This window comes from Antennarius striatus, chromosome 18, assembly GCF_040054535.1.
Source record: "Antennarius striatus isolate MH-2024 chromosome 18, ASM4005453v1, whole genome shotgun sequence".
In the NCBI taxonomy this organism is placed as follows: domain Eukaryota; kingdom Metazoa; phylum Chordata; class Actinopteri; order Lophiiformes; family Antennariidae; genus Antennarius; species Antennarius striatus.
Window position 1 is genome coordinate 19,756,125 of NC_090793.1, and position 14,554 is coordinate 19,770,678.

General features: G+C 44.5%; 1 protein-coding gene across 1 annotated transcript; it reads left to right on the plus strand.

Moving 5' to 3' along the window:
* Positions 1–4,065: 4,065 nt before the first annotated feature.
* Positions 4,066–10,306, plus strand: LOC137612228 (phosphatidylinositol 3-kinase regulatory subunit gamma-like). The gene is made up of 10 exons (XM_068340648.1): positions 4,066–4,558; positions 6,067–6,181; positions 6,269–6,367; positions 6,454–6,634; positions 6,725–6,841; positions 6,925–7,067; positions 7,151–7,327; positions 7,411–7,485; positions 7,562–7,732; positions 7,816–10,306. Exons 1-10 carry the CDS (start codon positions 4,504–4,506, stop codon positions 8,093–8,095), a joined length of 1,413 nt encoding a protein of 470 aa, XP_068196749.1. The 5' UTR covers positions 4,066–4,503; the 3' UTR covers positions 8,096–10,306.
* The last annotated feature ends 4,248 nt before the right edge of the window (positions 10,307–14,554 follow it).

Sequence of the window (14,554 nt, forward strand, 5' to 3'; positions counted from 1 at the left end):
GCAGCAGGGGGTCAAAGGTGAAGGTCACTGAATGGGAGGAGGGGGGATAAATCCTGTAGCACGGGCGACAATGGCTGCAACCCTCTTGACAATGATGCCATTGTGAGCGATGGGTTGCTCAGTGTGTTCTGGAGCTGTGCCTAATAGAGTTATAGTGCTGATGCGATGGCTGTATAGCCCCAGCAGAGGAGCGTCCCTTTATACCGAGGGCCAAACGGCGAGGCGTTTGAAAGACGGCCCCGGCATCTCAATTCTGCTTTGCCATGAAAGCCTGGGATTGTGTGTGTGAATCTGTGTGTGAGTGCGAGGGGGGAGTTATTAGCTTAACTTCATTGAGCGATAGGCCATGAATCCTTTGCTCGCTGACACACATGACTCGTATCTGTAAAGACTCATTCACCGCTGACTCACCGATGAAGATGCATGGCAGGAAATGTGCCGATTTCAGTGTGAACGGACTAAATAAAAAATAATGCTGGCTTTGTGTTTATGACAATTTCAGTATTTACTTATGAATAATCTTGAAACTCAAGGTCAAATTTCAACTTTTGTACTCATCACGGATTTTTTGAAGGCAGTACCGTGATACCGTAACTACGTTCTATTGGCTGACGGCATCCAGAAGTGCATTACGTTCTGTGAGTCTTGGACTTCCGTGAGACACAAAACCTTCTGTAAGAGTGTGGGAAAAGGTAATACGGATAGAAGGTGGTTTAATGTCAGTATGGGGAGGGCTCATAAACATTTAAATTACCGTAAATAATAAGATAAATAGTTTGTCGCTCTATCGCAGAATTCGTTAATCGCGTGTGGTTCCTAGAACGTGTTAACCGCGAGGAACGACGGCGAACTGTATACCTTTTTAGGTACACATCTCTGAAACCTGATGAGATTTAATCATAAAAAAAAGCAACATTTATTCACGAGGCCAGAGCCACAAAAGTGTGTAAGTCAGGGTAAAATGTTGAATTTAGGGGTGTCGCGGGACCTTTCTGAGTTTTAGACTTATGGTCAGAAAAAAACAAGAGAAACTCCCCGATGACACTTTTTGTATCTGTAAAAGTTAAAGTTGGTAGAATGGAGTCATGGCAGCTGTTATGCATGTGTTGAAATGTTAGCCTTATTAGCCTAGAATAGCTAAGAGACTTCGTCAGATGGGGAAAAAGTCGCCGTTCAGTCATACTACAAGCTGAAATGGGATCATCATCATCATCCTGGGCATAACTCAGATGTTCGACGGGTGAACTTTGAGCATGCCGTGAGTCGGTTGTCACTTCTGTTGGAAGGATTACGTTCTGGCAGACGATAAGCGGTGGGTATGACGATGGAGAAGGCTGGACTTGACAGGGAGTCAGACTCCGCATGGAAAAAAGGTAGTGCATCTCTGTTTTGCTGATGTCTATAGTAACAGTAGCCTCCAATTTGACATTCCCTCCACCAAACATCGGTTTTCTGCTCTTTTTTTTCCTCTTTCTGGCTTCTCTTTGACCTCTTTTAAAAGAACATGCTATGTTTCCCAGGGCCCAGCTATTTGAAGCTCATAGTTTTGGTCATCAAAAGTTTTCTGTTCCAACTCAAGCCGTTCAGACACTGTCACCACTTACATTTCCACAATGGCCGGGTCCTGGGGGCCAGACCATAGCCGCCCTACACTCTGCCCACAGTTGAGTTGCCTCTGGCAAGACTGCTGCGTGTTTTGTGTGCTGGTTCTGGCCACCGATCAGGGAAACCCCACAGTCTCTCCATGGTAAATGTCAACAGCGCTGCAGAGACTATTATACATCCCTTCTATTGCTGTGAATCACGGCGCAGATGATTTGAGAAATGTGCAACTCAATGCAGACGTTGGTAAACTCCACTAAACCCACACTGTGTTGTGTCTTTGAATTCCTTTGTCGAACAGACAACAACCAAAACACATCCCTGATAAAACGAGTCCCAAAACAGTGACCGAAACGTGTTCCTTGACACAGTTAGTGAATTAAGTCTAAATGAGCATTACTCTAAAAATCCAGATTATCCCACTGATGCTGCTGCAGTGACTTAGAGTGGATGACAGCAGGAGGCCTATCATGTACACGTTTAACACTCTTAAACGTGGGGATTAGAGCTCTTCCCCATAAGTTCATGTAAAACACGGCCCGACCTACTAACCTCCAGGATGCAACCAGCAGCCCTGCTTTGCATTTGACTTCCTGATTCAGAGAGAACTGACTGAACTATGACATTCCGACGCTAAAAATACTTTTTCCGACTTTGTCAGATCGGCGTCGAGATACATCTGTGCCAATCAGGTTGAACATCTGTCCGTTAACTCAAAACTGGTGCCGCTTTCCCAGCAGCTCGGTGGCATATTATGATGGAGGATATGGGGATGAGTCACGTCGCTTTGCAGGCAGCTGGTAGGCTCGCCATATCAGCCGATCCCGTAATCTTACGATTAGCATTTACTGATCCCATCAGGACTGCCTGGATCTGGGGTGCAAAGCCGAAAGGTTTATCCAGCAAGTCGGCCCTACCATGGCCGCCAAACCCACGCAACGCACACATGAGCGATGAATGCGCCGGACTCCCGAAATATTTATGGGTTTTCTTGTGTTTATAAAGGAAACAGATCCCCAAGATGAAGCCCAAAGACCCCGCCTCATTAGGTCTTTATGACCCTGAGTCGATGTCACCCACCAGTGTGGAACGCCGGTGCTGTTACTTTTCAAGGGGATGGAGGTGGTGAAATGTGTCACGGGGGTCAAATCCAGGAGTTAAATGGGCAGATTTTGTGGTCTTCTGACACCAGAGAGGGTAGGAGGGGGGTAGGATGGGCAGGGGACAAGTGGCCTGCCGGGACAGGCTTCAAAGCTTCAGCCGCTACAACACATGCAAGCGTGTTGCTGCAGGGTGTCGAACACACATGCAGACACAATTAGTTAACCATCAAATGGTGGAGATTACACCCAAAGAAACCTGAAGACAAGTCGGTAAGTTTGCATGAAATACTTTTGCTCTAAAAACGATTAATGGACGCAGACGTGGGCGTTAGCTTTGTGGCAGATGGTTCGGGATGTTTCACGGCCTCTGACTGGACACAGAAAAGAATCAACTTACCAATGAGGGGGGAAAAAAAGGAATGCTGGGGGCATTTACCTCCCTGACACCCAATCCTCAGGTCAAAAGGGGACCGGCCATAAACGCCCGGACACCAACAGAGACGGACCTCTGACCACGCAGGCCTTGTTTCACTCTCTTTGCAACCTGTGATGTCAGCAGCTGGAAGAGGACTGTTTAAATTTATAACACAATGTCATTCTGTGTCATGAAGGACCAACAATGCCCGCATTCATTTCATGTCTTGTATGCATAAGGAGGCAGCAATGCTCGATGAGAAATAGAAACAGCAGAACGTCTCATCCTGAAGCGATGATTTAGTTCCAAGTCTCTAATGTGTAATAACACACCTGCTGCTTCGTACCGTGTCTTCAACAGGATAGATCTCAGCAGAAATACGAGCGGCGGTAGTCAAGATACCATTTTTCTTTTTTTCTTTTTTTTGCTGCTGAACGTGTTTGACAAGCTCAACGACAATATAATACGTTTGCCAACTAGGCAGGCTCCTCTGTCACCTCTCAGACAAAAGGCTTTAAGGCTGCTGCTCTGGAAATGCCAAACAGCTGAGGAGAGTTTCATTATCATAAAACACCATAACCATGATGTCATTTCATTGCAACCCCACCGGCCAGTAAAAATGGGGCAAAACCTAAAAGTGGCAGAAATGGGTTAGTTTCAGTCTTAATAAAAAACATGTGATATTTAAGTTAGATAATGTTTTTATTTGACCATTAAAACTAATGGATTAGATTATTATTTTCCATTCATGTCCTGAAAGGAATTTTTCAGCTGTTCCAGTGCTGCTTGAGGAGAGCTGAATGAAACGGTCTGGAATGTACCATTACGACACAAGGGTGCCAAATATCGGGGTAGGTAATTAACTCCTAAAATAATGAGTAATATATGCTTGAATAAATTAAACTTCAAATATTAAGTAATTTATGGAGGTGACATAAATCTGAATTAATGTGTTTTTTCATAACGAGGCTAATTGTAAATATAAGATATCGATTCCCCCCCCTCCGTCGGAGCGGAATGGTACGCGCCAAGATGATGTTCCGACCAGCCCTTTAAAGACGCTCCTCTGCCGAGATGAGGTAAAGAAGAGCTCCGCCACGGAGGGAGCGGGCATGACCTGACAATCCAGAACCCCCCCACCACGGGAAAAAAAAAAAAAGAGAGAGAGAGAGAAGCACCCACATTCACAGGCTATGTTCACAAAAGACATTTGGACTTTGGGACATTTATGGATCCGGAATCGAAAGGACTTTACTATTTGTCGACATTCAGGACGTGGCGTTTGCAGTAGCTCTATTTTCTTCCGCGGATTTTTAAATTGACTTTGCATATAAAAGAACAACGAAAGCAAGTCGGAGCTCTCTTTTTTTTTCCGAATTAGGAATGGTTTATCCTCCCGAAGGTTTATTCTACATCGAAATGGATCAAGCACCACCAGGTAACTTAGGGTTAAAGGCAGCCATTGTCTGATCTGCGGGGGGTCTAAAGCGGCTCCGTCTTTTCTGCTTTATTCTAACGCTTAGAATAAAGTCTTAAATGAAGCTGACATGCGATAAAAACGCTTTGCAGGTGTCGATGGAGCGGTTTAATCGCCAGGTCATGAGTGCTGCTGTCCCCCTGTGGCTTTGCCCAGGCATGCATAGCGCAATTCACTTGCCAATTACGTAATACCTTTCTGGAGCCCAGGCGCAGTGGCTTTGCCTCTTTTCTTTTGTCCTCTCACGTATGAGGAGCTGGGGACTCTGGAGGCGCACGGAGGTTGTTTTTTTTTTAATGCATCTCTTCCTCCAAACCAGAATGAAGCCGAATGTTGGTGTTAAAAAAAAAAAAAGGTGCATTTATTCGTGAAGGGGAGGACAGTTGAATGCGCGTTAATGAGCGCCGCATGAAGCGAGCGCTTTGTTCTGGATGTGGCTGGACGTGCGCGCCGCCGGGGCCTGACAGGAGCGCAGCAGACGGCTCGTCTCATGATCCAAGTCTGGAAAGTCTAAAAAAAAAAACACATTTTAAATCCGCAGAAGTCATTTGACCTCTTTTTTTTTTTTTTTTTTTAAGTCTCCTCTTTTTATAACCGCGCGTAATAAACGATTATAACTGCTGAATTAGACTCCAAATTGGTTGTGTTTTCTGTGACAGTTCTTGTACCTTCTTTTTCCACGCTTCCGTGGATTGGTCCCAGGCTGTAGCGTGACTGGATTGATATATTATTCCACGGCTCTTGTCTGCACTGGTATGCGCATGTGGCTTTTGGAAGCCAGTACAGTGTCTTGGCAGGAGAGAGACCAGAAAGGAGGGAGGGAGGGAAGGAAGGTGTGCAGATTTAATTCTGCTGAGTTCAGGAGCCGCAGCTTTTTAGGTTTTTTTTAAATTTTTTGCTGCACCTGCCTTTTGTTTATTTTAAGGTCAGTAAAATTGGAGAGCGGATGGAGGGAGAAAGCCACATTTTCTGCTCTCTGAGGGTCCTCTTGTGTTCTCCCCCAACTGCCTCATGAAAGGCACTTTTGTCCTGCAGTGAAATATATCGGCCTTCACCTCCTCTTGATGCGGTTTGCCCTCCGTTTTTTTTCAGGAAAACGCTTAATCTTTAGGGCCAGACTGGCAGATTTTTTTTTTTTTTTTTATTCCTTCAAGGTTGACGGAAAACTTAAAGAGGATTTGCGAAGCATGCAATCAAATGGGAGTAGCTGGAAATATAACTCACGGTTCATTTGATGCCTTCGGTGCGATTCAGAAGTGAAAAGCTCGCAAATGAGGGCTAACTGCCGTATTTCTTTTTTTAGCGTTGACCACACACTCATGCTAATGACATGTGGCGAGTGTGACATCTATTAAGAGGCAAGCCTGGACAAGTCCTCGCGTCTTGACATGCGGTGTGTGTGGGTGTGGGTGTGTGTGTCACGACCGTCATTGTCCTCTTTCATTGAACGAGCGTTCTTGTCTTCCCAGCTCTCCCACCCAGGTCAAAAAAGCCTGTTCCTTCCGCCATGGACAACAACAACTGCCTTTCACCGCCCGTTTGTTCGCTGCAGGACGCCGAATGGTACTGGGGTGACATCACCAGGTGAGGTCCCGGCTCGCAGCGCCTCGTATCGAAGGGCGTTTGGCGTCAGATCTTCTAACCGGGTCGTTCGATTCCTTTTCGCCTCAGGGACGAAGTGAACGAGAAGCTCCGAGACAAACCCGACGGTGCCTTCATGGTGCGCGATGCCTCCACCAAACTGCAAGGCGACTTCACGCTCACGTTAAGGTGAGTTAAACGATTGGTAATCAATGAAATATTTATATTTCTACGTTTTTAATCCTAATTTTTTTATGCTTTCTCTGTTTTTTTAGGAAAGATGGGCACAACAAGCTGATCAAGATTTACCACCGGGACGGGAAGTACGGCTTCTCCGATCCGCTCACCTTCACGTCGGTGGTGGAGCTCATCTGGCACTACCAGCGCCACCCGTTGGTGGAGTACAACGCCACCCTGGATCTGATGCTCATGCACCCCGTGTCCCGCTTCGAGGAGGTCAGCGAAAGGTTTTATGTTCTAGAATATAAAAAATGGGACTGTAAGGATTAAGAATTGCTCACATTGAGGTGTGAAATCCGATCGCAGGCGAACGAGGATAGCGTCGACGTGGCCGGGAGAAAGCTCAAGGAGGTTCACAGTCAGTATCAGGAGAAGACCAAGGAGTTTGATCGTCTGTACGACGCCTTCACAAAGACCTCACAGGTAAAAAAAACAAACCAGAAAGTCTCCGCTGTGGTTATTGGGTTCCAAAAGCGCCAGATTGAGCGTCTTTCTCCGCGCTGCAGGAGATCCAGATGAAACGTACGGCGATCGAGGCTTTCAATGAGACCATGCTGATCTTCGAAGAGCAGTGTCGCGAGCAGGAGCGCTACGGCGAGGAGTTCGATCGCAACAATCCGACCGAGGGATCCGACAAAGACTTGGAGAGGTAAAATCGCCGCATGTTGGTCACGTATAAACATCCCACGGATTTATCGAAGTCGATTCTAACCTCCGCTTTCACTTCGTTAGCTTCCTGATTAATTACGAGAAGTTGAAATGTCGCCTCGGGGAGATCTACGACAGCAAAATCCACCTGGAGGACGACCTGAGGACGCAGGTAGAGGACTACCGGGAGACGGACAGGAAGATGAACAGCTTGCGGCCCGACCTCATCCAGCTGCGCAACATCAGAGACCAGTACCTCAAGTGAGTCACGTCAGCGTCATTGGAGGTATCTGCTATAAAAAAACGTGTTTGTAAAAATGAAACCTGTCCTCTCTCGTCTGCAGCTGGCTGAATCACAAAGGTGTGCGGCAGAAACGCATCAACGACTGGTTGGGGACGCAGAACGACAGTCTGGACGAGTAAGTTACAGCAAAAACCGCTTCTGGAAACGTCGTCGCGGCTGCAAACGACTTAAAATATTTGTTTTTTTTCCAGTACGTACGTGTTAAAAGGAGACGAGAAGAACTTACCGCATCAAGATGAGACCTTCTGGTTCGTCGGCGAGCTGAGCCGGACGCAGGCGGAGGAGATGCTCCAAGGAAAAACTTCCGGAACCTTCCTGATCCGCGAGAGCAGCAAGCAGGGATGCTACGCCTGCTCCGTCGTGTGAGTGCAACCGTTTAATGAGCAGCATCAGGATACGGATGCACGTAGAGATAGACTAAATGTATTTTCTTGATCTATTCCAGCGTGAACGAGGAGGTGAAGCATTGCATGATCTACAGCACGCCACACGGCTACGGCTTCGCCGAGCCCTATGACGTCCACTGCTCGCTGAAGGACCTGGTCCTGCACTACCGCCTGCACTCCTTAGCGCAACACAACGACGCCCTGGACGTCCGGCTGTCGCATCCGGTCCACGCCAAAGCCGCCGCCGCGCCTTCGCCGCGCGCAGAGGAACACAAACTCTTACAACAGACTGCGAAAACACACACGGCTGGGCTCCCGCCGGCAGCCCCGGAGATGTAACCCTCCCGAAGGGGAAAAAGAGAGACATGTTTACGGCGCGAGAACGACTGCATCGAGGTGCAACGTGTGAAAAGATTTTGCACTAGAGTGATACCATCGGTTTTTTTTGTGAATGGGATTTCACAGATTGAAGTGGGACCGCAACTTGAATGTCAGATTCAGCTCTTTGTTTTTTGTTCTTTTTTTTTTTTTGTATTTCATTTATTCCCATTTGTTTTAATGGACAGCTGTGATGCGTGGATCGCAGTTACATCCACGGGTAATCCGCTGGGTCCGCAAAATTTTCACGCCGATTGATCGCAGATGGGGTAGAACGACGCGTCATTATTCATTCGTTGGTTTTCTGTACCGCTTCTCCCGCTGACGTCATTCATGAGGAAAAATTCTAAAGTCTCTAAAATGTGAATTTCTTTAAGCCCTCCTCCAGATAAACCCCAACGTAAGAAACCCAATCATTTATTTCAGTTTCTTCTACCCGAGCAAGTTTATAACAACATTTAGTTGTTTCTGCTGCTTAACTTTCTTGCTGTATTTGCTGCAGTGACACCACTGCTCACATTTATACCTTTAGCGTTGTCTCTTAATTGTTAAACTGTCTAAGTAAGAACTCCTATGTCAGTACGACGCTATCGAGAAACTACCTTGGAAGCTCAACGCAATTTAAAAGGCAATACCTGAGGCAGATGTGTCGCTAAATCAAGGATTCTTGCGTATATACGTGGATTCCTACGATGTCAGCGCCGATCCGCGCATCACTAATGGACATCCGTTGGGTAGCCAGAGAAACAGTCAGGTGCTGCACCTTTTGTTTGACTTGAATGACCAGAGTTGATCTTTACTTCCCTAGTTTGAATAAATTCAGTTCTAAAAACTTGACCAATAGAGTAGAATTGTATTTGCTTGCTATGGAGTTACGTTTGTTTGCCAATCGGAGCACATGATGGCTTATCTTGAGTACAGAAATTAACATTCTAGCGAGTATATTCGATATTTTGTAGGTAAATACAAAGAAACTCGTCCGTGTTGAATTTATATCTCTCTTTGACGATGACACCCTTTTGTTTTATATGTAAATTTCAATCTAACAAATCCAAATTTCCAGAGGGTGCTACACCTTCTGCAAGGCCGTTCATCAATTTATCAGTGAGGTCAGCTGTGAGCTCTCTGCTACATCATTTCAACTATACTGGCAAAAAATATTTTCTGTGCTTAAAAGTCCCGTTTCATGCTCAGGATTGTAACTCTGCAGATTTACTGCTCCGTAATGTCTTTGTGTTGGTGGGGGAGGGGAGGGGGGCGGTTGTTTTCATCACATCGGTTTGGTGGACCAAACCCTTTTTTTCGTGGGGGGTAAATGCCACATGTGAATATGTGAAAAAGTTGTGGTGCATCTTTTGACAATTTGCTCCTTTCTTAACATATACAGTGGATAATTATGTAGCATTTACATCCTGTAGAATACCATTGTACGCGCATACTTAAATGTTAAACCCATTGACCAAAGCACTTAATAGTGAGCAAATCTACATCCCTATTTAGTCCGTTTATTGCATTTGGGCAAGGGGAGGGCAATTATGTACACCTGCTGATGTGCTGATCAAAACATAATCTGAAGTACTGTATGTTATATTCTGTTACTCAAAGAAGTATAAGCTTTTTGTATTCTATATATATTTTTTCTATAAACATGCCACAAGATGAAAGCTTGAAGAATGTGCAATCCAACAGTATTTCTATTGTTGCAATGAATGACGATGATGATGGTGGAGAAGGTAACGCTGTTCTGAGAGGTTGGCATTTGCCACAAAAATGCACTCTCTTGCCGTGGTGTCGGTATGATGTGGCCTCCGATGTTTGTATGAACTGCCCGAGGCACGGAAGTATCCTGCCTCCATTACTTGAACTGTGGCATTGCTTGAGCTATGAATGTTTTTCATGACATGCCGCCTACATAGCTTAAGAGTAAAGGAATCCATGTTGAACTTGGCACATTATTCAAGTTTGAGGACAATAGAAACTTTGTACAGGGAAACTGCAAAAATGTATTTCTGAGGTTGGTTTATGGAAGGAGGGCGATAAAGCCTCTCGTAAAGATATAACTCCACTGGGGGGGGGTTGAGGAAACTCCTCAGGCGACGCTAAGCAATGTGAGATCCTGACCTTTTCTTGCTGAAAGACAATAAACTGATGAGGGTTTTGTCGACGTACAAACTCTGTTGTGTTATTTTTTTCTCCTACCCCACAGGATGGAAAGACTAGTCCAAAGACTATCGGGTAATTACTCGTCTAAAATATGCCGCATATCCGTGGGTCAGCGGTGGCGGGAGGCCCTTGGGGGGGGCAAGCTGTGGACAAACGGAGGAGAAAGGAAGAGATAAAGACAATGGCAGGATATGTGCAGGCCCTTCCCGTACTCGTTCTGACTGCCGTTGAGTCAGTAGAAAGCAATCGTTCAGACATACTTCACCTAGTCGTTTCGTAAGACTTTAAAACTTCTGCGAAAGGAATGCGGATCAGCCATGAAACTTTTGTCTCGCACCAAACTATTGAAATCTATTAGTTCTCAAGTATTCCCAAATCCTTCACTTTGACACCGTAAAGACACACGTGTGACATCGACATTAGTCCTGTGTGACCAGAGCAACAGGTGGCCTCTTTCAACCATCACGTAAGATTGGTGTTAGGTAGGGATTAATGAGGCGCCGAGGGCGGGGGTGTACTGGGGAGAACCTCGGTTACAGGCCATGGATTACTGCCCCGTATCTGTGTCAGCATAGCCTGCGGACGGCTAGCATGCGTGCTACGTTAGGGATGGATGGGATGGAGGGCCGAGAGGACGGATTGCACCGGCACTGAGTCACTTTCGGGCAGCGGAGAGGCGGAAAGACGGGAAAAGTGGTTTCGGAAAGAGGAGGGAGAGGAAACGTTACTCACATTTTTAAAACTCCTGTACAGGATGGTATAAAAAAACGAACGGCGGAGAGGTCACGTCTGGCCTCTGCTGCTTTTCCTTTACCTGAAAAGGTCTACCGCATGACTTTATTCAACAGTTATTTGCTTTGACAAGGGTTTATTTTACACCTCTCAGTCTTATTTTCCTAATGTAGTCTATAAAACCTTCCCCAGGGATATTTTCGTTGCTCAAGTACAATTTGAAAATCATTCAACTCCCATTGGATGTTAGGCATAGTGGCAAAACGCACTATATATCAGCTGCTTCGCTGTTTAAATAGCTGCAGTGTCTTTTCCCTCATTTGACTCTGAAAGCTACTTTAAATGGCTCTGAGGCGCTGACGTTCAATCATCATAAAAGCATACATTTGAAAATCAGGTGATGTTTAAACACTTTGCATACCTCTTTCCTACTATAGCAATAGAGCAAAGTGGATTCTGTTCAGCCCGAATTTACATAAAGGCTCCACGGCTCAACTCCAAGACAAAAGAAAGGTTGGCTCCAGTGAGCTCCGAAACCATCAAGACAAGCCTGGTTCTGAGAAATACACAAAGCCCACCAAGGTTTGGTCTCACGTTCCAGAGTGGCCTCGCCAGTGCCTGACTTAAATCCTCAAGAAAATATGTGTTGGGACAACAGGAAGGTGTAAACCCAGGAATATTACAGCACTGCGGGGCATTTGCTGATTGAGAAACGGGCTAAGATTCTTCAGAATTCAGTCAGAACTTCACTTCATTGTGGATATTTGGTAGGCAGTCACCTGATACCGTAGGCGCACTCTATTGGCTGGCGGCATCCGGAAGTCCGTTGCGTTTCGTGAGTCTCGGCCTTCCGTGAGAAACAAAAGTACTTTAAACAGTATATCAGAGTGCAGGAAAAGGTCATACAGATAGAAGGTGGTTTAATATCAGTATGGGGGAGGGTTCATAAATGTTTAGATTACCGTAAATAATAATTATAATTTACCGAGGGAAATTTAGTATGTTATCTGCTTACAGTAAATACATAAATACACATAATAGTTACACAACACCGACAATGAAGTCAAAAAGCATAAAAAAGCATTAAAAAACATAAAAAAGCAGTTAAAGCATGAATGTTATTGACCAGTTGTATAATTTAGAGACTGTAGAAGCCGCTAAATGTGGCCTTATGTGCCGCATTTGGAAAATTTACTTTAAACATGTTTTATTGAACTTTTTAAACATTTTTTATTTGACTTGGTTCATGCAAACAGCTGATCAATCATATATTATAATAATAAACCTGATAATCAATGCTATAGTTTGTCCCCAACTAGTCCTTCTCACCTCACCTCCCCTCGTCCCTGACTGACATCTGAATCCTAGAACTCTACTTATGAAACTCAGTCATTTTGCCTTTTAGTTTTCAATTTAAATAAGTCCTCACCATGGGGGGGCAGTTCTGGGGCTTGTGGGGGGGTGCAGCACGACGAATTACCCCTGGAGTCACGCCTAAAACACTCACACCATCAACTGTCTCTGAAAGGGAGGTTTTTGCTTTCAGTTCGGCCGCAGCCAATCAGCTGTCTCCTCCTCTCTGTCTCCGTCCGAGTTCACTGTCTCCACGCGACCCGACCAGCCAATGGGAGGGCGAGAACCAGCCACGCGCTGGCCAATCAAAGCGCAGTTGCTATGTCGGAGGCAGAATCGATAAGGGAGGGCTTTTTTTTTCCTCCTTTTTTTTTTACTAGCTCGGATTATAGCTGGTTTATAGCTTGTGGCTGCTGCCAAACGTTATGTAGGCTACAAACGGACAGTTTAAAGTGAAATATTCTGAAAAACGTATTTTTTATGTGTGTTTACATTTAATAAAAAACTAAAGTTCACAGGTTCATCCCCATCTGAGCTGTAAAGGCCACACAAACGACTCTCTTTTAAAGTCCGTACAAGTGATTTTCAATTTTGTGTTGCGTAAAATAAATTCTGCCAAACAAAACTTTTATCAGATATTTCCTAAAATCATTTTGCACTCATTACTTATTTTCTTCAGGTGTCCAGATCAGAGGAACAGGATGGGATGAGAGGTGACTCTTACAAGAGGATAACATCACTGTTAGCAAACTATTCAGGAGAAATGCCAATCCAAATCCACACCAAATCAGATTTGCCAGTGGCAGCTTAAGGTTGGAAGACGATCGCACCTCCTTGAGGCAGGTACAGCAGGACCGAGCTCGAAAATATTGACTTTACTTTTAAATAACTGCCCATTGATTCCATTTTTTACTCCCAATTCCACTTGATGAGCTACATCTTTTTTTTTTTAAAAAAGTCCCTCATTTGACAAATGTAGGACGTCAGGATCCCTGGAGTTCTCGGGACAATCTCATTGTAGGAGTTCAGAGCTCAAGACAAGAAAAAAAAAGAAAACAGGCACATGGCCAGCAAACCAATATGGTACGGAACTAGCAGCCAACGGCTCTGGTGCAGATGGCAGCAAGACTTCAGGGTTCAAATCTAAATCTGAAAGCATAATACTCTGTACACGGTAGGTGTCGGAGTCGGCTGAGGTGAGAAACCTTTTAGGCTCAAGTCCTGTCAGATGAGGACACTGTATAATCCCTAAAATAACGACAAATATCAAGAAAATATCATATTTGCAGCTAAAATTGACTCAGTATACTAAGTCAATTTATTATACAAAGTTGATTCAGCAATTTTAGTGCACTAAATTACACTTAATTGTAATTTAGGTTAAATATACTATACGTATACAGAGCTTTTGCAATTCAAGCAATTTTGCAAGAGGACATAAATAATCAGAATAAAACTCCTAAAACAAAGGTGCATTATCTGCTATTAAAATTGTGAACTCTTCTCCGACAAGAAGCTATTATTTTCATCTTGTTATGTTTTGGGTTTTTTGTCCCAGTGATTCCAACGTTAAGACAGAGAACCTAGCCGTGATGTAAAAATCAGACATACACTTTGTTTTAAAGAAATACCTGAGCACCTTCCTTAGGATAAGAGATTCTACTAATTCTACTAAATTCTGCTCTCTTTTTTCTATCACTACAATGAAAAGACAACTCATTTCATTAAAATGATTATTAGTTTAATAGCAAGGCAAAATATGGCCTAACAACGAAAAGGTTTGGGTACCACAGCCATGTCAAACAAACCCAAAAGCATTATCACTCTCTGAAAAGAAAAAAAAAAGTCTGTGTCAATGCATTCAAATCCATTTTAGCGCCTCGCCTACTTATCAAAACCTGTTCTACAAGAGACACCTGCCCAGGCAACAGCATAAAGAACAAAAGCCAATGAAAAAAAAAAACTTTCATAAGAGATAAATTCAACAAACATGACCTAAAAAGGTCGAACTAAAGAGTTTAGCAGAGGCATGTTTTGTTCTTGAGGTAATGAAGTCAGCGTCGATCATCTATTCACTAAAAGGCTGTTGTCACGCTTCAGCGAAGCTCTTGAATCACTGAACAGCACTGATAACTCACTACTGCTAAAAATACTTCTTGTAATCCAGGCCTT

Bases quoted from the DNA above. Each gene is read 5' to 3' on its own strand.
- LOC137612228 (XM_068340648.1), top strand. From the start codon at position 4,504: ATGGTTTATCCTCCCGAAGGTTTATTCTACATCGAAATGGATCAAGCA. The intron at 7,068-7,150 runs GTAAAATCGCCG...TCACTTCGTTAG, and splicing joins TCCGACAAAGACTTGGAGAG to CTTCCTGATTAATTACGAGA. The intron at 7,328-7,410 runs GTGAGTCACGTC...TCTCGTCTGCAG, and splicing joins ATCAGAGACCAGTACCTCAA to CTGGCTGAATCACAAAGGTG.